General features: G+C 41.1%; 1 protein-coding gene across 1 annotated transcript in view; it reads left to right on the forward strand.

The window, feature by feature from the left end:
- MTA3 (metastasis associated 1 family member 3) overlaps positions 1-23,446 on the forward strand; it is a 107,970-nt gene that overhangs the window by 11,383 nt on the left and 73,141 nt on the right. The window contains exons 4-6 of the mRNA XM_005142813.3: positions 7,668-7,794; positions 17,234-17,297; positions 18,421-18,538. Of these exons, the coding sequence (XP_005142870.1) occupies positions 7,668-7,794; positions 17,234-17,297; positions 18,421-18,538 (309 nt within the window). The remainder of the gene's footprint in view (positions 1-7,667; positions 7,795-17,233; positions 17,298-18,420; positions 18,539-23,446) is intronic.

A 23,446-nucleotide genomic window follows, 5' to 3' on the forward strand; every position in this document is an offset into this window, starting at 1 on the left:
AGTTGCCAAGCATCATACAAGAGAAAGGGCTTTGATATTTGGTTTTATATTTATATTTTATAGCTTTTATATTTGCCTCCAAAGGGTGACCAGCTTCATATATTTTCATAATGCTCTTCCCCTTTTTCTTATATCCTTTTTTATTTCTGTTTAGGCTTTTTTTCTGAGTAAGAGGGAAGCAAAGCCAGGATCAGAATACTGAGCATTCAACATGTATGAAGTGAATTATTTGTCTTGATACTAAATAAAGACTGTATTTGAATGTGTTGTCTACAAAGAGGATGACGAAAATGGCATACATCTTAAAGATTTGACTAGTTAATACAGTGTGATGTTTATTCTTACACTGGTTTGGTTGGTTGGTTTGTTTTCCCCCACCAGCATCAGGATAAATGAGAACGTTTTAATAATTAGAAGTGATACACATATGTTCATATCTCAGTCGTATGCCTAGTTCCTGTTAATTAGAAACTTAAGGTCTCTGTAGGTACATCAAGGAAATAATGTATCAACCTCTAGCATACCTTAAGATGGAAAACAAGTGGTTTTTTGAGTCTTACACAGCCCATCGAAGTGAATGAACTCCTCTTCCTGCTTGTCTCGTCAGATCTATAAACAGAACAGCTTTCTTACCACGCTGGCACTGAGCAGACATTATCTTGGATAACATTCTTCTCATTTTAAAACCCTGCACGTAGAGCTTTAATGTATCTTTGTTAAGTTTACTCGAGAACAGGATATACAAATCCTTGTCTCTCTTCCCCCCGCTCCCTTCTTTCCTTCCTGCAAGGGAAAATCAAACAGCATTCAGCCCTTCTGTAGGGGATAAATAAGTTGTGTTTTATAAGCAGAATCATATGCCATTCTCAGCAGGGGTGGGAAAGTGCTTGTGCAATCTGCGCCTCTTGGTCTCTGCCAGCAGATCTTGAAAAGCTGTTTACCTGCTATTGAGGATGAGAATGGTATGCTAGGAAGGCAGCTGAGATCTGAAGCTCTGTGGTTATTGCTGTCACTCTGTGGAAGACAATGCCAGCATAGACCTAAACTGGGGGCTCTGGGTTCTTACAGAGAACTAAAGAGAGTTTTGGTTTTCCTGCTTATCTGCATGATGCATTTAATATATACACTGCATTTTGTTAAGGAGAGGTGACTACACAACTTGTTAACCAACTAGATCAGGCACACCTGTGGCCTCGTCTAAAGAAAAGACCATCTTGTTAATTATGAGCATGAGGGCTGTAGGGAAATGATGGAAATGGTAAAAACACAGGTGATGGGAGAAGTTGTTAATGGCATCAGACTCACAAAACCAGAGTCATGTCTAGTAATTACACATGCAGGTTACATGGCACCTTTGCAGATAGCCTTTGTACCCCTAGAGTCAGATGATAGCTGTAAAAGCTGGTTTCTTGGGCAGTGTCAGCTTCCCCACATGCTCTGTTCAGTGGGTGGGCTGCCAGCCTGGGTTTGAGGGCAGAACTAAAACCTTATTGCTTTCTCACAGCTTTCAAAGTATTTGCACTTCAGAAAAGGTACTAATTGGCTTCTGATTCAGCTGATGAGCTGGGTACCAGTAATTGGACATTGCAGATATTCATCATATTGCAAAGAGCTGTGTTTGTGGCACAGCTTAGAGTCTGCTGCTTGCTAATGAGCTGCCTAAAGTAGGGCTGTAGCTTCACACGTCCTGCAGCAGGTCACTACTCTTTGTACAGGTATACCCATGACCAATGCATTTTGAGCCCTCTAACAGGGTATTTTCTCATCTGGAAGAGTTCACCTTTGAGTAGATGAGACAGAAACCAGGTAAGGGAGATGAGAGGGGAAAAATATAGTCTAGGTTTCTGATACAGGATCACCAGCTCTTTCACCACTGCCTGCATGTCTCTGTTTTCATGCTTCTGTGATACCCCTGTGTGCTGTTATCATCAACTAGTTTGAGGTGCTGCATAATAGGGTTAAAAACCTACTGCGCTTACTCGTGCATTATTCATGTCACAGTTGATTAGGATGTATTAATGTAGCACAACACAATTCATCCTACTTAGGAGAAGGTAATTCTCCTCTGCCTTCCACCTACGGGCTCCTTGCTCTCAAAAATCTCCAAACCCAGTTATCCAGAAACCCCATCCATCACGTTTCAGAAGGTGGAGTTTGCTGGTAATGAAACCTGATAGTGTTCATTAACTGCTTTTGTTATAGGACTGCTATAAGTGTGAGAGAATGATGACTGACTGTTGTCCTGGGAGTTGTTGTTACTGTGATGTGCTACTTGGAAGGACTTAAAACACCCCCTTTTGCATGATCTTAGAAAGACTTTTGATTACTGGAGGGTAAATGTGTGTATTAGTTCCTAATGGCTGTACAGGGTAATTCTTCCTTTGTTTTGTGACTTCCTTCGGAATGATAATGATGAGGTAGCATGGGAGGATAACCTGGGTAATTGTGTAGGAAAACTGGATAACCCTTTGGTGGCCACATGAACATCTCTGCTATCCAATAGGAATTTTAAGCACACCCGTTCCCTGTCAGTACAACCCATCAGTCTTTATTTTCCTACCTGTGGAATTGCTCAGATTCACACTTCAGATGGTAACCTGCTGTCTAGCTGACTCATAATCCATGCACATTGTGCTTTAGATTGCTACTCCTCTCTGGCAGTAACAGCAAATACCGAATTGATGTTATATATTCTAACAGCCATCTGAACACTGTTCTAACAGCCATGGTGTAAGTAAAGCTAATTTAATCAGCTTTGGTAAACATGTTCTCAGTCAATTTGACAGCCTAGTCATGCATAGTCTAGCTCACAAAATTGATTAAACTGCTTTACTACAGCATTAGGGGCTTAAATATCCCGACTAAGTTAGTACAACACAGCATGTGGCAAGAAGCTTCACATATAGGAGCAAATTAGCCAACTGCTCACCTAAGCGCTCTTCACTCACAGGCTGAATGTGGTTGTTCAGATGGGTACACTCAATGTTCATCTTTTGTACTCAGTTTGGCAATAAATGGGTTTACTCCCCCTCCCCCAAATCTATATTTATAATTCTTAGTGTTGTAGCATCTAACTGCCAAATGCACACTTGGGTTTTTCTTTGCCACAACCAGATAAGCTTGAAAGAGACTTCTTCCCTTTGATGTGTGCAGTAACCTTGCTGCTGTTCAGCATTCGCAGCTTGTCATCTGCAGGTTTGGTGGTACCTATGGTGTATATAGTTCTGGGGCAGAGCATAGGAGAAGAAGGGGTACAGGAAAGGGAAAAGCTTAGAAACTGTTCTGAAGTAAGGCTTAGTGGCATTATTTGAACTGAAACTTACACTGGTCTAAGGTGTTTTTAAAGGTATTTTAGCAACCTTGGTTAAACTGCTGTAACTTGAAAAACAGTGTAAGTGATTTAGATCTCTCCACCTCAGCTTGCATAAACCGGATGCATTTAAGCTGACATACACTTTCAAAATGGGAAGCAATTAAGTTGAAGAGGTAGGAAGTTAACACACCTCAGTTTTTGATTCCTCTGCTGATCTAATGCAGCACTGGTTTGTGCTGCTGTTGAAGAGTATTCTTGGGTTTTCCCATCATGGCTTCCCAGTTTAACTCTCTTAGTTCTGCCTCTTGCTTTTGTGCCAGCACTGGTTTGTTTGGTAGGCAGAATTGATCTGGATTAAGGGATGATGATCCTCCCCGATTATTCAGCACTTGTTACATCACTTCTAGGTACCACATCCAGTTTTAGGTCCCCACTACAGGAAAGTTGCTGGTAAATCAGAGCCAGTTTGGAGATTGAGAGGCTGTGGTGTGGGATTTGAGCCTGCACCGCTTGGAGAAGAAGTGGGCTCCCAGTGCCTATAGGGGAGTTACAGAGAAGATGGAGTTGGAGTAAATTGAAACAGGAATGGTTCAGATGAGATACAAGGAAAAGACTTTTCACCATGCTGGGGTTGCTGGAGAGGTTATGTGGCCTCTGCCTGTGGAGGTTTTCAAGACCCACCTGAATCGAATGTTGAATGATGTGAGGCTCACAGGTGAGCCTGCTTTGGGGAGCAGTTGATATAAGAGACCTTTTCCCGTGGCTCTGAGATCCAACCAACCTCTAGGTGAAAACAACATCAGCAGCTTGGTGGCCAGAGAGGGAGAGCTTTATTCTTCCTCTTCAAAGTGAAGATTTACTGCTCCTCCCTGAAGATAGGCTTCAGTATTTAAACCAGTTTCTCTTCCTTTCTGTTGCAGTAGACAAGGGGAGCAGATGGTGAGTAATTTTGACTTAGTTAAGGAAGAGTAATATGTTAGAGGAATTTAACTTGTTTGCTAGCTGATGGTTAAGTATAGACTGGCTTGAGTCACACTTAAACCTTCAAGTATCTTTCAGGATTTGGTGGTTGTGTTTTTTGAGGTTATTTTTAAGCCGTTTTCTATTAAATGGGAGCATTCTGTTTCTAGAGGCTTGCCCTCAGTTATTTTGATTTCAGTTGTAAAAACAAGCAGTACTTCCTAGTGGCAAGCTTGAGTCATCACCTTACTGAACTAGAAACAAAGCCACTGTGTCTAAAGGTGAGGTGACATGGACACTTGTCTCTTTCTCATACTCACTAATGCCACCATTGTCTCACAATGAATCCACAACTTGAATGGGGTGGGGTGGTCCTCATGTTTTTAAAGTGGTGATGTGTGTGTAAAATGAGTGAAGATTCCTGTTTTTTCCCAATGTCCATGGCTCGATGGAGTCAGTTAAGTCTTAGTAACATCAGGGGAAAAGGGACAGGGTAAGTCTGCAGCACTGCCACTGCAAGTATCATCAAGATCACTCTGCTTTTCAGGGTCAGAGTAAGTATTTACTATAGCTGATTAAAAAGCCCATGTGTAAGAAATCAAGCTTTACAAGTGCACTGGGAGGTGCCTGTGTTTGCACTCCAGGAGGTTTTTCTTTACATGATGAAATATACCTTGTAAATATATATACTGTAAATAAATATATAGTCATACCTAAGGCTTTTGAAGCGGAACAGTTTTAAGTTGGACTCTGTTTTTGCTCCACCCTTGGAGCAGTGAGGCCTGTGTGTGGCATCACCATTTTGCTGCATTAAAGTATCTGCTTGCTCTGAGCTGTTGCTTTGTTTTTCACCCTGAGTGCTGACAATGTGCTTAGTTTTGGGCTGCATCACAAAGGATGCAAATCTGAGTCAAAAAGGTGAGCAGATCTCCAAAAGTACTGGAAGTTCATCACCACTTTTCTTCTTTAAGGCCTGATGTGTGCAAAAACCTGGTTCAAAAGCAGCTCCCCAAAGGTTTGTTCAGATACAGAATTCTTTGTATTGCCATAAGCAAATTGGTTTTGTATTTGTAGTTGCTGTCTAGCAGGTTGAGTGTTCCCGTTCCTTTATGGTGTGCACTCTTTCCTTCCCTGCTACAGGTTTGTGTTACTGCTGGGGCAAACTGTGCTGGTTGTACGAAATGCCAATACTGCTGTTAGCATTGTGTTTATGTTATAGTGCTGAAGAAGAAAGCTGTGTACTTAACCTGGTGATACTGTGTTAAGAGTGGACCTGGTCTGTGTCTGGCCATGGTTGGTTCTGCTTACTCCTGAGCTTGTCAGGTTATGAGTAAAAACTGTGTGTTGTTCCTAAGCATACAGCAGAAAAGTTTCAGTGTTTCATGCTTAGGTTTGGAGTGTTTTGAGAGATTGGTGTTGGAGACATTTAATTTGAGCTTCAGGCTCTTGGACTGTTGCATTCTTGGCTGATGTGAGATGAGTGCAATAAATATGATTAAAGTCTGGGGCTTTCAGTTCTTTCTCTGTGGGAGCTTTTAAGGTACTTGAGCACAGGTGTCTAAAGCCATTTGAAACTCTGTGATACCATCTCTGGCTCCCTGCAGCCACTTTAAAATGACATATATCCGCCTGTGTTTTGTGCCATATGTGCAGTCGTATGTTTTGGGTTTGTCAGTCTGAAATGCTCCCAGACACCTGTGTTTGGATGCCTAACTTGCTTTCTAGCAGACAGCTTTTTGTCAGCTTGTTCAGATGGTTATAACAGAATACCTTGCTTTGATAGCTTTCAGGAAGGAGAGATGAAATAAATAACAAGCTGAGAACTTTGGACCTGTAGAATAATATAAGGAGTACATTGGTTTAACAAATCCCCAAACAACAGAGCAATCACTGGCTTGGCTTGGTAGTGTAACACACACAAAAGCAAAGCAGGACAAGGAATTCATTCCTCACTTCCCATCAGCACAGTCAGGTATTCTGCCATCCCCAGGGAAGCAGGGATCCATCACAAGTAACTTACCTGGAAAGGCAAACACCATCACTCTGAGCATTCCACCTTCCTGCTTCCCCCAGCTTTGTATGCTGAGCATGACCCCATATAGAGTGTGGAACATCCCTTGGATCAGTCGGGGTCACTGTCCTGTGTCCCCTCCCAACTCCTTGTGTAGGTGTGAGGAGCAGAAAAGGCCTTGGCTCTGTGTAAGCTGCTCAGCAATAGCTAAAACACCCCTGCATTACCAACGCTGTTTGCAGCACAGATCCAAACCACAGCCCCATACCAGCTGCCATGAAACCACCATGGGTATAAAGCTTTTTACATTCATTTCTGTTGGGTTTTCTTTTTTCTTTAATTCCTTTATTGGAAAAAAAACTTTGTCGAATCCTAGAGAAGGTATTCAAGTGCCTGCTTTTGCATGCAGGATTCCCAGAGGCTTTTTGTCCTTTGTGGGAAGCAGGAAGAAATACAGATTGATGTTTCACATGTCCCAGGAACCGATTAGGAAAGATTTCAGCCAGGAAGGTCCCAGGCCATTTTGGAGATCCTGCCATCCTATGAGATGTTAGTGACCATTGCAAACATTGCTCTTTAACACTGTGTGTGGCACTTTCTTGTATCTGCTTGTATTTCTTCCTTTACGTTCCCAGTTTGCTGTTGTTTTAAATCTCTAAAGGGAATAATATTCCTTGATTTTTATTACAAGTGAGGCAGTACTCGAGAATTTCAGATTAGAACCATAAAAGAAATATTTCAATTGAAAATGCCCTTAAAATTATATCATTTATGATTTGCTGCTCTAGATGCTATCTTCTAGATCAAATAGTGCTGTCTTGCTTTAAATAGAAATAATCGTAGCTCTTTCTTGAATATGGAAATACACTATTTGTTGTCAGTGTCTAATAAGATTAATGTATGGAAGGCAGTAGTTGTCTTAGATTGTGACTTGGCAGTCTTGGACCGCAGCTGTGTTTGGTAATTTCTGTTCATAGAAAGCATGCTTTTCCCCAGGACTTCTGTAAGAGTTTTAGTAATACCAATACCAGCAAGAGCAAGTCTAAACCAGGACTGTTCAGTGAGCAAGAGGCACCCCCAGAGAAAGAAACAAGATGGAAAAAGAGTGACTAATATTGTTAGGACTGTTCTTCCTGCTGTGTGAAAGACATCAATGCGTAGTACTGTAGGAGAGGAGCATAGTGTCCTTAAGAGTTTGAAGTAGAAGGTATGGAATTCAAAATGCTTAATATTCTGCCAAGTTACATTAACTGTAGCCTTGCTAAACTCATCTTTTCTTTGCAGTAGTAGGGGAGGTTGCTAAGGGGTGGGGATGTCAAGTGAGATGGCTGCAGGGGTGTTATGCACAGAGCTAATTTCGACCTACGCTCTGCTTCTCTGCAGAAGAAGTTGAAGAAGAGTCTGAAACTACAGTTGAGGTTGATTTGACTGATAAACAGAAACATCAGCTGAAGCACAGAGAGCTCTTCCTTTCTCGCCAATACGAGTCCCTTCCGGCAACACATATCAGGTAAGAGGAAGTCAATCTCATTGACTCTGTGTGTTCTGTAGAGGTGGGTTGCCTGCTGGTAGCTCATTTCAGCCTCTGTCTTGTAAAAGGATGTGATTGATCACAGTGGAGTTGTGCCAGGTTGCCCCATGGGCTGCTTTGGAAGTACCTTTGTTTTTCCTCCTGTTGCTTCATGTCTGAGCCTTGGAGGCAACAAGAATCTCAGAGCTCTGGCTTGCCAATTAGAGCATCAGTTGGTAATGTGGTATAAAAGGTCATTCTGCTCCACTTTGGAAGAGTTGTTTAATTGCTCTTCATCTGGCCAGAGGATCTTTGATTGTCTGCACAGGGAAGCCACAGATGGCTTTAGAAGGGAGGCAGAGACTCAGTGGTCAGTGCTGCAATTTAGGGCTGCATGCATTTAAACATTAAATTATCCCAACTTCAGTGCGTGTGAAGACGTCGTGAATGAGTTTGGGTAAATGTTGCAAAAGCATCTCAAGTATTGCTTGAAGTTGCTCTAATGCTAATGTAGGAAGGGGCTTGCTAAAGCTCAGAAAGGGTTTATTACTTTTCTTTCTGTAAATGATGTAAGCACTTATGTCATCCTCTATTTAACAGTCAGAGAAGTTCTTACTGTGTTGGGGCGGGAGGTGATGATGGAAAAGCAAGAGCATAGCGACAGAGAGGAGTATAGCGAGTGTAAAAGGGGCTCTTACATTGCATTCCAAAGGAGTTTTCGTTTTCTCATTACATCCAGCTCCTCTCAGCCATTCCAGACCATAAATAACTAGAAGCTAGAAAAAAAGTGTGTGTGCTCCAATAGGAAAACCACTTTGTATGTGCATATGTATTTCCTCTCTTGTTGGCAAATGTGTGGCTTTCCTTTCTCAATGCCAACAGAAAACTGGAAGTTGGAAGTTGTTATATTAGTTTCCTGTGCTTGATTCAGCTGGTTTTTCTCTGACTTTGAGAAAGTCATTTAACTGTCAAATCTCTGCTTCTCGAGCTGTAGCTGGAGATAATAATCCTGCAGAGTTCCTTTCACTTCCTTTGACATTTAGATATCGAAAGAAGGTATTCTCTTCTCAGAGAGAAGATTACATAGAAACAGTATTGTAAATATCTCCTCACCTCACAGCTCTGAGAGCAAATACAATAGTGGTTCTCCAGTGCCTCACAAAGACACCAGAAAACCATGTGAATCCATAGTACAAGCAGCACTGCACAGCATGCAGATGCAGTGATGACTTGCATCTCCTCTTCGGAGCAGATGAATGCTGTAAGCTGTGCTGTCATGTGTTACCAGGACCTTTACCAGATGAACCCTGGAGCAAGCTTTATGTGGTCTGATGATGTTTTAACTATCCTTATTTTAAAAGAAAATACACACAAACTATTCCTAATTTTGCTTATTTAACTTACCAGCACTCAGATTCTGTGGTTCTTACTAGGCTTCATAACATCTCTTCATCAGCTTGTCCTGTAATAGAGGATGGAAAGGTTGTGAGGGTGGTGTACTCCAGTGTTCTCCCATCAGTACTCCGGGAGAGCCAAGGATGGAGATTCCATGGCCTCTCTGGTGCTGTTTCAGTGAACAAATCCAGCTTAGTATCATCTGCAGACTTGCTGAAGGTGTTAATAAAGATCTGAAGGTGGTTGCCCCAGTATTGCCACTTGGGAGATGCCACCTGTAACCAGCGGTCCACTGGTCTTTGTAGCACTCACTATGTCTTTTTCAGCCTAGTTTTTCCCACCTTATGGTCTGCTTACCTAGTCCATATGTTACCAGTCTGGTTGAAGGACACTGGAACACACTGCAAGCTTTGCTAAACTCAGGGTAGGTGACCTTCACTGCTGTCACTCAGCTACTAAGTCAGTCATCTCCATACAAAAAGCTGGAAGATCCTCGAGCAATAGAAGTCTGAGTAGCTCCATTCTGTGTTTGCTCTTACCACATGCATGGGAACAGTTGGATTTACAGGAGAAACTAAACGGTGCAGTGGTATAAAGTGGACAGTGGGAGTTAGGTCTCTCAAGAGTAAGAATACAAAACCTCAGTCCCTTTGAAAGGACAAGAAGAAAGCTAGAAGTGATCTTAAGAGAATGGAGGAGGCTGAGCTGTCTGTAATTGCTTTTGACAGCTACAGGTCTTGAACTTTCACAGCTTCAGCCAAGGAAGGAAACCCAGTTTGGTTGCCTTTCTGCTTGTAATTCAAGGGAGTGAAACTTACCTGCTGTGGTCTGGTTTTATTTGGTTTTAGTAATGTGCTTTCACTGCTCTTGTTTCAGTTTTCTTCCTAACTTTAGTCTTTTTACTTCCTTTTTAAACTGAAAGGCAGAGAAAGTTACAGCCCTCCCTGAAAACCCCTCTGACCAAGAATACTTTTGTTCTAATTCCCAATTACAAATACAGTCGTATCTCATTTCTGCACCTGGTGCCACTAGCAGGTTAGGTTTCTTTGGTGTACAAGCCTAATTCTGAAGCTCTTTGGTTTGTAATGTTGAGTTTTGGATGGTTCTGATGTAATCTGTTAGCTTTTGAATTATGGAAATGCAGTTTAATTCCTTATTCTCATATACTTTATATTGCTATATATTATATGAAAATCTCTTGAGATCTAAGGGGTTATTTTTGTTATAACTATATGGATTTTTTAGGCTTCATCTTATTCCCCCTTTTCATTAGGTATAGGCAGTGTAGTTGTAGTTAAACAGGGCGGTGTTGCCTTTTGGACACAGTGCTCCTGCAGTGAGATACATTTGAGAAGGTATAATTGCCTAGATCCAAGCAGCACCATTCTGGAGTAGTGGCATGTGGAGCACTGCAAGCTGATGTGCTAGTTTGCATCTCAAAGACAAGGCTTTGTCACCTTAGTGCCTGCTTGTCAGGTCACAAGGGAAACTGTTCCCTCCTTATCTGCTCAAATGTGCAAGGTCAGTAGCACCCCTCCAGTGAATTATCTTTCCTTCCTAATCCCTGCATGTCACAGATGCAGTTTGCCAGGCACTGGAATCCCCAGATGTTCTTGGAACAGTTATGCTCACTGAACACACAGTCTGTGTCATTACTGTCACACTCTGACTGTACCCAGATGTGGATGGCTCCTGTAAGCAATTCCAGTCTGGAGAGATGCACTGGGTTATCTGACTTCTCTTTTTCATTCGTAAGGTCTCAAGAGTCAATAGGTGATAATTGCGTTTAGATTGCTGGAAAAGCTTGCGTTAACTTCCGAGATCATTTGTGATTGCTTTTAAATGTATTACTTCATAGGCATTGAGTAGCAGAATTTGTCCTTCAGGGACATTTCGTTACCTTTGCTTAGTTCTTGTTTGCTAATAACTGTGTTTCAGTCTTGGGGTTGTGGTTTTTTTTTTTGTGGTAGTGGTGTTATTTTAAGTGTTTGGGAAGCAGATATAAGCTGAGCATTCTCAGATGTCAGTAAAATCAGGTGTGCATCTTTTGGACTGCCCTATACTACAAAAAGACCTCATGGAAAGTAAAAAGAGGCTTGTATACAGATGATTTGCCTGAAGTCAAGACAAAGAGTATTTCAAACACAGTTCTATTTGTTTGCTGTCATGTTGGTGATCCAGTTGATGCAGTTGTGTGGGGTTGGGTTGGTATACCTTATGCTGTGCTTTCTTCTTCATGATCTCATCACGAGTCACTAATATTGCTACTTCAAGCAGCTGAAGTGCAGAGAAATACCTTTTTTTGTCAATGTGGGATTCCTTCATTTAAAACACACCAAAAGGTCTGAAGCTCAAAACAAACAGGGCAGGTCATTGTGACTTTCTAAGGCATGGCATCGTAGCATTTGGTGGTATTGCCTCAGGATTTCTAGTTTTGGCATTCTTGGCAAGCCAGAAGTTTCTGGGATACAAGGGGGGGTGTGTGTGCATTATATACCTCTCGTGTGCCTGTATATATGTCACAGAATGGTTTGGGTTTGAAGGGACCTTAAGATTATCTAAGTCAGAACCCTGTGCCATGGGACACTTTCCACTAGACCATGTCACCCAAGGCCCATCCAGCCTGGCCTGTCTGTGGGATATGACTTTTAGCTACTTTTTTTTTAAAGATGAAAATTCACTTTAGGCCAGAATTCTGTTCTCAGATATGGTCAATAGCCAGAACTAGTAACAGTATGAGAAAAAGTGTATTTATCAGTGGAAACTTGTCATTGAGATACCAGGGAATCAGTACAGATTTCCCTCTAGTGACATCATTACAAAGCTTTCATATGGTCTTTCATATGGTGCAGAACTTCCCAGTTCCATTGCATGGAGTGATGTGCATTGCTTCTGAGCAGGGTGACTCGGTGAACTTAAAGGTCTTCTGCAACCTAAATGATTATAACATGCCATGAAAACTCATTGCTAACCAGACTGCTGTTTTTTTGTTCAGTATGTGCATTGCTGCTGCTGTGTTACAAGTTAGCAACCTTTTCCTTTTTAGAACCAATTATTCCCTAAAGTAAAGATACCAATGACTTGAGTTTCCTGTAATAGTTTATAGCAAGTATATATGTGGTTATGCTTGTTTTGAGTATCAGAACATGTAGTTTTACTGTTCCCAGATCAAGAAAACATTCACCTCTGTCTGTGGTACCCAGTGCATTGTTCCTTCTACTCAGTGTTCTCTTGCAGACCCTTCTCAGCTACAGAATACAAGATTCAGTCAGTAATGCAGGCTGGAACAGTACGAGTGTAAATGCAATTTTAAGTGGTAATGTGTTAAAGCTTGTTTCAAATGTGTGTATGTTCACAGATCCCTACATTTACCTCTTAGCATTTCTCCAGCTATCAAGGTAGGATCTTCTGGTAGAGCTGTTGAATGTTTTGGCTCTTCTGCTAATGGCTTAGCAGTTTAACCACAGACACTGTGTAAATTGTGCCTGAATGGCAAAGTCTCCTTTAATTTTGCCTTTTGTAAATTAGTCTCACGTTGGGAATGTTTTGTCCTGTTTAGATTATGACTCAAAATCAGTGGGGAGAACTGCATGGAAGTTGGAGCCTTGAGAATATGCAATTTACTTGAAAATCCATGTCAGTTGTGCATGACTGCGCCAGGAGACTGCATTTAATTCTCACTCATTTGGGTTCCTCAAAATCAGCACTGCAGCTTTAATTAAGACTAAAACTCTGATTTTTACGTCTGAAAGCCACGTGCAGCATAAGAAGCCTGGGCTGTCTGTGTGATCTGTGCGTATGTGTAGATGCCAGGCAATTACTGGTTCATTTAGATGTACATAAATCAATTTACTGTGCATTCTGATTCTGATTCTATTTGATCAAGACTATGTTAATCAGTAATATCAAGTTTATTGATCTCTCCTTTGGTCACAAATACACAGTTTTGCGCTGTTCAGGAGATTGGCATCATTTTGTTGGAGGCACAGATCACAGTAGTATTCATCTATTGAATGTTGGTTGTTTTTTTCCCCCCTGATGTTTGAGACATCTCCTTAAATGAGCAGAGCCAAACTCAAGCCAGTTAAGTACAGATCAATACAATGCACTTCTTTCTTCTGACATTTCTAGGTACCAACTGAATATGTTAAATGTTGAACTCCAGTTTGGGGTCTGTTGCAGATTTATGTTGATGCTTTGCTTTTCTTTGTTTTAGTGTTGTGCAATAGCTTGCTCTCCAGTTGTAAATACCATTGCAATCTAGAAACTTGAAATTGCTGTAAAGGCTTTGGTGCGTGTCTGTCAGCATCATTCACTTGAGCAGGGCAAGTTCAGGTTAGATCTTCCCTGTGAGGAAGGGAGGAGCTTTAAGGTCCTTTCCTGCCTGAATCATTCTGTGATTCTGTGTCCCTTAAACTGTGCTTAAAATGAAAACAGACAAATACTCAGTATTGCTTCTGGTAGCTGGGGAATCAGTGTCACCTGATTGGCAGAAGCTTTTTTGGACTCCACAGTCCTTAGTCTGCAGTTTGGTGATCATTGCTTCAATTTAGGCTGCTTGCAAGGGATCAAGTCTTGGCTCAGAGTGGTTGGTTGCCTGCAAATCTTCAGAACACATTCCCATTTAAGACAGTTCAGGAAGAACCTTTTTTATCTAAGGTAGCTCTTTCCTCCTCAGTATCTGCTCCTTTTCCCCCTCTTCTCTCCATTTGTGTGGAATATGTGAAAGGTTGGTCATGAGTTCTCCTGCACAAAGCCTTTCATCCCTTCTTCATAATAACACCTTCATTCTAGTTTAATCTCTGGTTGTCACTGAACTAAAGAGCACATGTTAAAGTCAAATCAGGTTTTTCTTACAAGCATAATATTTCCTCATGCTCTCTCCTGTTACTTTGTTCTCAGACTGAGAGCAATGAGTTCTGAGAGTTCTTGTACTGCATCAGTCTCACCCACACCAGAGCAACATTCCCATAGGAAACTTCCTTGGCACGATACCTTACCCATGGGGTTGCTTTTTCTCCTCCTGTGGTTTCTCCTGGTGAACAGGCACTAAGTGGTTTGTTTCTTTTGTTTGCATTCCTCCTGTCCCAAGAGATCCTATTAAAATCAGATTTGTATCTTGTGGGCTGTTACTCATCTGGGGAGAACATGAATGGGTAACCTGCCAGGACAGCAGAACAGGAATTGTAGGGCTTTCCACTGGCTTAAGAGTAGGGGATGTGCCAAAACAAACAAGGACCTTAAGTGATCAAAACAGTTGCTGTTGGTGTTGATTCACCTTGGTAGTTTTCAATGGTCAGCATTTACATCAGGGTTTGATATTTTGGTGAAATGTGAAATTACACTTTCCATTATTTTAAATAAGAAACTTATTAGAAGGGGATGACCCAGACATTGCAACCAAGACGTCTGGAGGCGTTTGCACTGTTTGCTTGCTTGTTTGATTTGGGTTTGGGTTGTGTTTTTTTCCCCCAGAAACGCATGAAGTGTACCTTCTGGTGCTTTGCTTTATGTTGCTTAACCAGGCTGTATTGAAATCTTCTCATAAGGTTGTCTTGTGTAACAGCCTTGGTACCACTGTCCTCAGATATGTGTTATATTGTTGTGCTGGTTATCATCATCTTGTGTCTTCAGTTAGTAAGGGCAGTCTTGTACTTCTCCGTTGTAAATATTGATCATTGCTGTGGCTTTGGCTGAATCTGTTCCCATGCATTTTTTCATTCCTGCGTTGGGCTTCATTGCAATGTGCTTTTTGGTCTTCAGTTTTCAAGGCCCCTCAGGACCTATCTGCTTACAGTTATTGAAGTCTCTCCTTCAGGACTCTCACTAACTGACATCCCACATAGTGGGATTTGCTCCTTATTGAATTTGCTCCTTACTGAATTGCCCAAGATAGTCTTTTATCTGCAAGTGCTTCACAAAACTGCTGGTTATTGTCTAGTTCTTCCTTTTTATTCTCCTTTTCTTTGTTCCACAGTAAGAAAATCCCCCAAAACAAACAAACAACAAAACTCCAAGAAAACCAAACCCACAAAAAACCCCAAACCAAAGCCCAAACCCCCCCCCCCCAAACCCCAGACTCACACTAACACAACTGTTGTTGTTGGAACCAGTTGGAACTGGATGATCTTAAGGTCCCTTCCAACCCAAACCAGTCTGGGATTCTAAGGTGTAACATGTGCCAACAGCTTTTACATGGTTTAATGCTTTTAAAGAAAAGAGCAGAGTTAGGAGTTGTAGCTCTGGTTCCTAGGATAGGGGAAGCAATTGAATACTGAGTGCTTGATATGATAGAGGCAGGTAACATCTTAGAATCCTAGAATAGTTAGGGTTGGAAAGGACCTTGAGGTCATCTCATTCCAACCCCCCTGCCATCTTGAGCATATATATATAGGCAAGTTGTTGTCTCCTTTTATTGCAAGACCTTGATATAAGTTTTTATTGCAGCCTGATGTAATAATCAGGTTTGTTGTCATTGTTGTCACCACAGTGGAATAACAACTTTTGATTTGCACCCAGTTTAAATATAGAGTACATGTAAGAGCAGAAAGGATTCTGAAGGGACACTTTAGTCTCGTCAGAACTGAGTTTTAAGTGAAGACACAAGAGCTAACTTCCTTTGTTTGTAGTTATTTGTACATTGCTGAGGTGTCCGAGGCTTTCCCTCAGTGTTCGTACAAAGGAAATTCTGCCTAATTTTACAGGGAGTAAAAAGAGGTTTTCTGAATGTTTAACTTGAGAAAAGGTCAAACCCAGGTGTGTAATCTTAACGTCAGTGACACCTTCTGGTGCTGTTTGCTGGAAATTCACTGTGTTGGTACCATTTAAGAATGCTGCTTTGTGGAAGAACATGACATAAATCAGAGAATCAGATAAGAGGAAGGTTTCATATCTCACTTCCAAAAAGCTGTGTAATTCCTTGTAGTTTTTACCTTAGTTTTGTTATTTTTTTGTGACAGCTTCCCCTGTTTCAGTCTGAACCCATCACCCCTTGTCCTATGGCTGCAGTCCCTGATGAAGAGTCCCTCTCCAGCATCCTTGTAGCCCCCTTCAGACACTGGAAGCTGCTCTGAGGTCTCCATGCAGCTTCTCTGCTCCAGGCTGAACAGCCTTAATGTTCTCAGCCTGTCTCCATACAGGAGGTGCTGCAGCCCCTGAGCATCCTCATGGCCTCCTCTGCACTTGCTCCAACAGGTCCATGTCCTTATGCTGTGGACACCAGCACTGCACACAGTGCTGCAAGTGGGGTCTCACCAGAGCAGAGGGGCAGGATCACCTCCCTGACCTGCTGCTTATGGTCCTGTTGATGCAGCTCAGCACAAGGGCAACATCAGTGGGGTTTTCTTTAGAATCCCTTTTATTAACAATAATTCTCTAAGTTTTTGGAGAGAAGTTGGAGACAGAGGAGTTTGAGGCCAAAGGAACACTGGGGGAGAAAGGGATCAAGAAGAAAAGAGGGCAGTGTGGTCCAAGTCCCATTGTGTTATCATCTAGTGGTGTAATACATGGGGAGATCTGTACCCCTGCTGAATAACGGAAGGTTTTGACTGGCAGCCTGCATAGAAATGTGGTAGTTAGCATTTTATTGTGGCCATAGGAGAAATGGATAGCATTCCATTATTCAGTACAGAAAAGAACAGTGTTTTACAGACCATTGGCAAAACCTTGCATAGCTCCTGCTCTGGGTTGTTTTCAGATTAGGCACTGAATTTACTGGGGGTGAGGCGCTCAGAGATGATGCTTTATTCAGGCAAGCATTAGTAATCTGTGTGTATTTATTGTTTGCCATCGTACCTCTTGTCCCTTTATTGCTTCTCTCTTTCTGAAACTGATTCCCAGTTTGACCGAATTCCTGTGTATTTGAGAGCATGGGTTCATTCATTTGGTTGCTTTGATGTTAATTTTGGTACCTCAAAAGTATCACAGTATATTCTATGAAACAATTAACGTAATAGTTTTAAGTATTTTCTTGGAAATAACTCCTTGACCTCATCAAAAATGGAACTTTGTAAGAAGTTAACAGTCCTTCCTTATGTTTGTGTAGGGGAAAATGCAGTGTTGCACTTCTGAATGAGACCGAATCTGTGCTGTCATACCTGGAGAAAGAGGTAAGATGTGACTTGTGCTTGGATAAATACTAGGATGGGTTTTGTGTTGGGGTTTTTTATGGGTGTGTTAGTTATAAATGGGCAAATAAGAGTTTGAAAATCTTTTCTTGAATGATAAGTTAGAAAAATTACATTGCAGAAAACACTGATTTGACAAATGCTGTTGAGCAAAGGTTTTTTCCCCACTCTCACATGGTGGGTTTGGTATTAATATGGTTGTGTTTCAAAAATCAGTAATTCCAAGTAATTCCTAACACATACTACAAAAGAAAATGATCCAGACGTTTTCCTGTAGACACTGAAGGGGAATTCACATGGTGCCTTTTCCCCCTCTTGTTTTATCTTCTTTTCTATCTCTTTCTTTTTCCATCCCCCCTCCCGCTCCCCCAAATGGATTCTAGAAAGAAGAATATTCTGTAGTTAATGGACAGAGAGAGCAAAAGAGGCTCCTGAGGGCAGTTTAGCCAAGGAGTTTAATTCCCATGTCTCTGCATTACTGCATGGCAGTAACTTATCACCTTTAATTTCTTGTGAAAGGAGCTGAAACTTCTGAGCTTTACCAGAGGGAAGGAAACTTTCTGACAATTTGACAGATAATTGTATTGCAAAATACCCTCAAAATACACCCATCTCTCTGCAGAATGTTTTAATGTACCATCAGGCAGGCAGTGGGTTCTACCTGAAATGAGCATGTCTTTGTATTTCTGTTCCGAAACCACTGCTGACCAGTAACAGGACTTACTTATCCTTCAGGTGACCGTAGCAGGTGTTTTGGTGTAAGCCCCTTTCAGCCACTGGCAGTTTGTCATGCTCTTTTCAGGTTAATTTATAATGCAGAGTCAATATGGTAGAGATTTTGGGGAGGAAACATGTTCAATTCAGAAAGCAGGTAACATTAATTCTTTTCAAACCCATTTATACTTCTTTGTGTGTGAATCTTCTCATTACTCATCTGTCCTGAAACAACAATGAGGGAAGCTTCAGCAAGGCATTTAAAAGTACTCATGAAACACCCTTCTTATGTCAAGTAAGGAGGACTGTCCCAAATCTGTGCTCTCTTAAAGTGTGTGTGGATGGTTGATTAAAAACCGTTATGGTGTTGCAAATGTGTCTTCTTTCTTAGGATACCTTCTTTTATTCACTGGTGTATGATCCATCGCTGAAAACGCTTTTAGCAGACAAGGGAGAAATCCGAGTGGGGCCTCGCTACCAAGCAGATGTGCCAGATATGCTTGCAGAAGGTAAGTCTATGATCTTTGATTAGTCAAACACATTCTTGCCTTGCATTACTTCTGCTGACTTTCTGACATAACCTAATCTGTATAGAGGTAGAGAAGGTAAAGTAGTAGGTGCTAGAAAATTGACAAGTGCCACTAAATGTTATGAAGCAAGGCTACTTGAAGAGCTGCTGAAAGGATATGTTTCCAGGTTATGCGTAACACAGTTAAGGCAGTGTTTGTTCATTTAATGGTACTTTAGGTCTTTAATATAGGCCGGATGGTAAGATGTTGGGGACCAACCCGTTTTGTAGAATTAGGACATGTAACAGAACAAGCAAAAAATGCACCCTCTGTGTCCCTTTTGAGACAGGCTCTGCACAGAGAGTGTGTTTGTGTCTTATATTAAACTAGTGGCTTCCATCAAACCATCTCACCTGTTTTGTGGCAGGACTGAAATAAATCTTCCAAGTCTTAGCATATCTTTAAAGTCGCTGGTATTTAAATTGTATTTTATCTCTATAAAATTGAGCACAACCACCTGTGCCTGAGTCTTCTGCTGCATAGGAACCTGATTCTTTTAAAGGAAACTTCAAGTGCAGTATGTACTTAGTGTTGAATGTTATTTAATGGTAGTGATTGCAGCTGTGTTTTACGTATGAGGTTACATTTACTTAGTACATTTTAAAATAAGCTGGGTGTTTTTCAATGAAATGTGCATTCTACACTGGGTGCTTACAGACCAAAGTTTCCTCAGAATTATCTACACATAGATACAATTGTCAAGAATCTCTGTATTATTCCTTAGTAAGAAGAGATGATGTGACAGGAATATTACTTGCAGTAATTCACAGGAGTTCTGAATGCACTGAATGGGTATATTTGTGACTTTAAGTGGTGTGTTTTCCATTTGTCATGGGCTGCTTTTTTGTTCCTGCTATTGTTTTGTTTCACACAAAACAAGCATTATTTCTACAAAGCTTGGTTATTAAACTGAATAAAACAATAACAATTTGACTTCTAGCAAGTGGCAGATGGTTTCCTAACAGAAATTCCATTTTCTAATGGAATGTTTAGTAGCTCACCTGCATTGTTACACTTCTCTTTTAATAACCAGAAATAAGTCCGAGGAAGTCTTTTCCACTCTTGCATGTAAGGAATACAGACTTGTTTTAGAACAAGTGTGCCTGTTGTAGGGAAGCATTCGTATGCTCAAGAGGAAAGCTCCCAAGAGATTAAAACAAAATGACTGTCTCAATGCGTGTATCAAGTAGGCAGGAGGTACTGATGTGCTTCCAAAGTGGCTGGTTGAATTGCTGGGTTTTCAGGATGAGCTAGGTTTGTCTGCCAGGCAGGAAGTCTTCTCCCCCTAAATTCTAGCTCAGCGCAGAGCCCTAAGTATGGAATAGTGAATACTACATAGAAAGTAACAAGTAAATAGTTTTCCTGTGGGAATTTTACTCCTTTTTTTTTCCTCTCCTTCTAAAATTGAATTCCATATTTATTAAAAGTTAAGTTACTGAGTTCTTCTGGAGCATAACTCTGAGTTAAATCCTTGCTTCAGTTAAATGAGTACAAGATCTTCCACTTACATCATGAAGACAGGATTTTGCTGGGTGTTTTTCTCCCCAGAGTGCAGTAAGTGATGCAGTTGTCTTGCTGACTTGAGTAGGCAGTAGTAGTCCCTCAGCTATTAAGGTTCAAAAAGAAAGACCAGGTTGCCCGCAGAGCAAAGATCTGTTATGGATCTGTTACGGTATATGGAGCACTTCTTTGGCAGTTCAGTTGGATTACTCTGCATTTATTTCTATTGACTGGTGGAAGAAAAGAGTTTGTAGGATAAAAATAGCTGAATTATTCTAGTTTTGACTGATAGTTATCTAAATGTTTTCATAGCCTGCTGACCTCCAAGGATAAGAACAGGATGATTCAGCTGTTACTGTGTCTTTATGTAAGCTGACAGCCTGGAAATTAATCCTTCTCCAACAAGCCTTTACATTCATGAAAACAAATATAAACAATGTGTAAAATGAATAGAATCAAACAGATACGTTTGGAAATGATGGGATTCTGTGAAGAATTCTCAATCTTGGAATCAACTTTTCAAGCCTAGATTGTTAAAAATGCCTAACGAATGATCTGTATGTCCAGATTATTATGCCATAGTGTATAACTTTGAAAAACTAAAAACCACAGAGCAATCACCTTAAATTAAAAGAGTTTTTAGCTGATTTCGAGTCAGCTAGGTACCACTTGAGAAAAATCATGTTTTACATCATCTGGTAATAGTGTAATGTACTAAAACAGAGAGCGTTGCTAACTTGATTCCCACGTAACATTTGTCCTTTAATGTAAAGGAGCGGTACCTTGAATACCTCTTCAGAAGTGGTTGGTAGGCAGATTGTATGTTGATAGAAAATCCCCAAAGCCATTTTTAAGAAGGTTTAGCAAAAACCAAATTCACCCTCCACCAGTTTATTTCATTTTAGAAGTTCCTGGCCTATAAATGCAGTTTGGATGAGTGCAGACGTGTCAGTTCAGGTTAGGTTTCAGATGACCACGCAGAAAGGGGCTGGAAGAGAAAAAAAGGCCTTCCATATATATTCAAAACCCATTAAATGGTTTTGCTGTAAGCATAGTGGTGCATTGTAGTAGATTAACAATTCAAACAGCTTGCATTTTCTGGGCACTGTGGTAATTTATGCCCTGCCTGAATGAACTACCTTTTTATCCTAGTGTTTATTGGATAAAAATGGTCTTGGTGGGAATAGTTTACTTCGGTTTTGCTTGCATTGATGTTGCCATTTTTTATTGTCCTTGAATAAAACATACTCTGAAGCCTGGTGTTCAGGCCAGACCTTTGGGTAACGCAGCATACCTCCCCCCAGCCCCATGGGTGAGCTGGATAACTTAATATTTCTCTATTATTTTTGAAATAAAAAGAATGTTTTCCTTTTCAAAAGCCTAAAATATTACAAAGTATTCCAGATCAAACTAGTTTTCTACTTTGAGATGCATTGAATCAAATCCCTTAAGTGATTAGAGTAAACAAATACAAGCAAAGTTTAAATCTGGTTGAAAAAGCCTGAGCCTTGCTTGGCTACACTGCTTATGTGTGTAGCTGAATTGCTTAGGTTAAGCATCTTTGGAGAAAGAGCAAACTAGATTTCTTTCTGCAGTCTCTTATGACTTTTGTTAGGAGCAGCTTTAGGGGTAAAACTATGATCAGAGTTGTCAGATTAAAATGATAGTACTTACTTCTCTCCTGTCAGGGTCTGACTGGATAAAACCCAGTGTTGAAAATACTGTGTTTGTGATGTGAATTGTGAGTGAAATCAAGATGCAGACAGGGTCGAGTACCACAGTCAGTATATAACAAAATGTAATGGTTACAAAAAAGATGATAGTTGTAAAACGCACTAGGACAGATTGGAAAAGGGGTAGAAATGAAGCAAGAATTCAGAGTGCAGAGAGAAATAGTCACCACTGGGATCCAGTCCATAGTCATCATCTTCAGTGGTGGGTGAACCCAACAACCGAGAGAACCAAAACATGCACTGGGACACAAGAGCATCTTGTTTCAAGTATCCCTGCTCTACAGTGCAGGAGCAAAGTACCTGGTTCTCTGCATGTGATGGCCAGAAGCTGCTGTCGGGTGCATCCACCTGCTGTGTTTGGTCAACAGCTTGTAAAATAAGTAACTGATAAGCTCATTAAAAACCCCAAGCAAAAAAAATCACCATCAAATTTTGCTTTAGCCAAGTTGTCCTTAAGTATGTGAGGTGTGATTTTTCTTTATGAAACACTTACTGACCCATCTCCAGTGTGTCTTTGTTTCAGTTTCTACCGATTTAGCTTAGTATAGCTATAAACCTTGACAGTGCTTAGTATGCCCTTCTTCACACCCTAGGTAACACAGGTGGGTTTGAGTTCACATGTTGTGATCAGTAGCTGTTGTACCCTTGAGTTCCTGTGGAGATCTTGAGGGAATGCTTGTCCAAACCCAAGTAACTTGGTACTTTTCCTATGGTGTAATTGTTGTGTAACGTCTCCTACAGATGCTTCATTTTGAAGTAGATCTTCTAGGTCTCTCAGGAAGCATGTGAACCTCTCCAGTTTTGTCCAGTTGTCACAAATACAGACAACTAATTTGATTTCTCTGCTGACATTTAACTTGAATTCCCCTTACTTGCTCTTTTAAACACATCATATTGCCAAGGTCTTAGACCCTTAGGTAGTATATAGGTCTTTTGACTCTTGATTATCAGAGAAGACTTTAGTCTGAAATTTGGACAATGTTGTAGCCAATAGGAGGGTGAAAAAGGAGTGACAAGACTTAAAATATCCCAGTAACCCTCTATCTGGTAGTGTGCCTCAGTCACAAGGACAGTTTTCTTCCTCTGTGTTGTGAGATGACATTGATTTTGTTCTAGCTGAAGGGAAGATTACAGCATATGAAGGTACTTTTAGTCATGTGTTTTATGAATGTGTGAAATGTACTGGGGGATGAGGGTGCTGAGGGGAGCAGCTCTCTGGGAAAGGCCCTGAGGTGCTGGCAGGTAGGTGGAGGATGGATGTGAGCCAGCCATGTACCCTGGCAGCAAAGGAGGCCAACAGCATCTTGGGCTGTGTCCCCTGACACATAGCCTGTAGAGCAAGGGAGGTGATCATCCCACTTCACTGAGCGTTCATTAGATCACATCTACATACTGATCCAGAGACTGGTTTGGGTTGGAAGGGACATAAAAGCTCATCCAGTTCCAAGCCCCTGTGAGCCTGCTTTGAAGAGCAGGTTGGGCTGGAGACCTCTATGAAGAGAAGCTGCAAGAGAAACCTCAAGCTGCTGCTTGGTCACTTTCCCTCCAGTGGTGGTGTTGGGATAACTTCTTTGTATGTGTTTAGTCACTGCCATTAGCATGCTCAGTTTCAAGT

Source organism: Melopsittacus undulatus, chromosome 3 (assembly GCF_012275295.1).
Source record: "Melopsittacus undulatus isolate bMelUnd1 chromosome 3, bMelUnd1.mat.Z, whole genome shotgun sequence".
Lineage (NCBI taxonomy): Eukaryota > Metazoa > Chordata > Aves > Psittaciformes > Psittaculidae > Melopsittacus > Melopsittacus undulatus.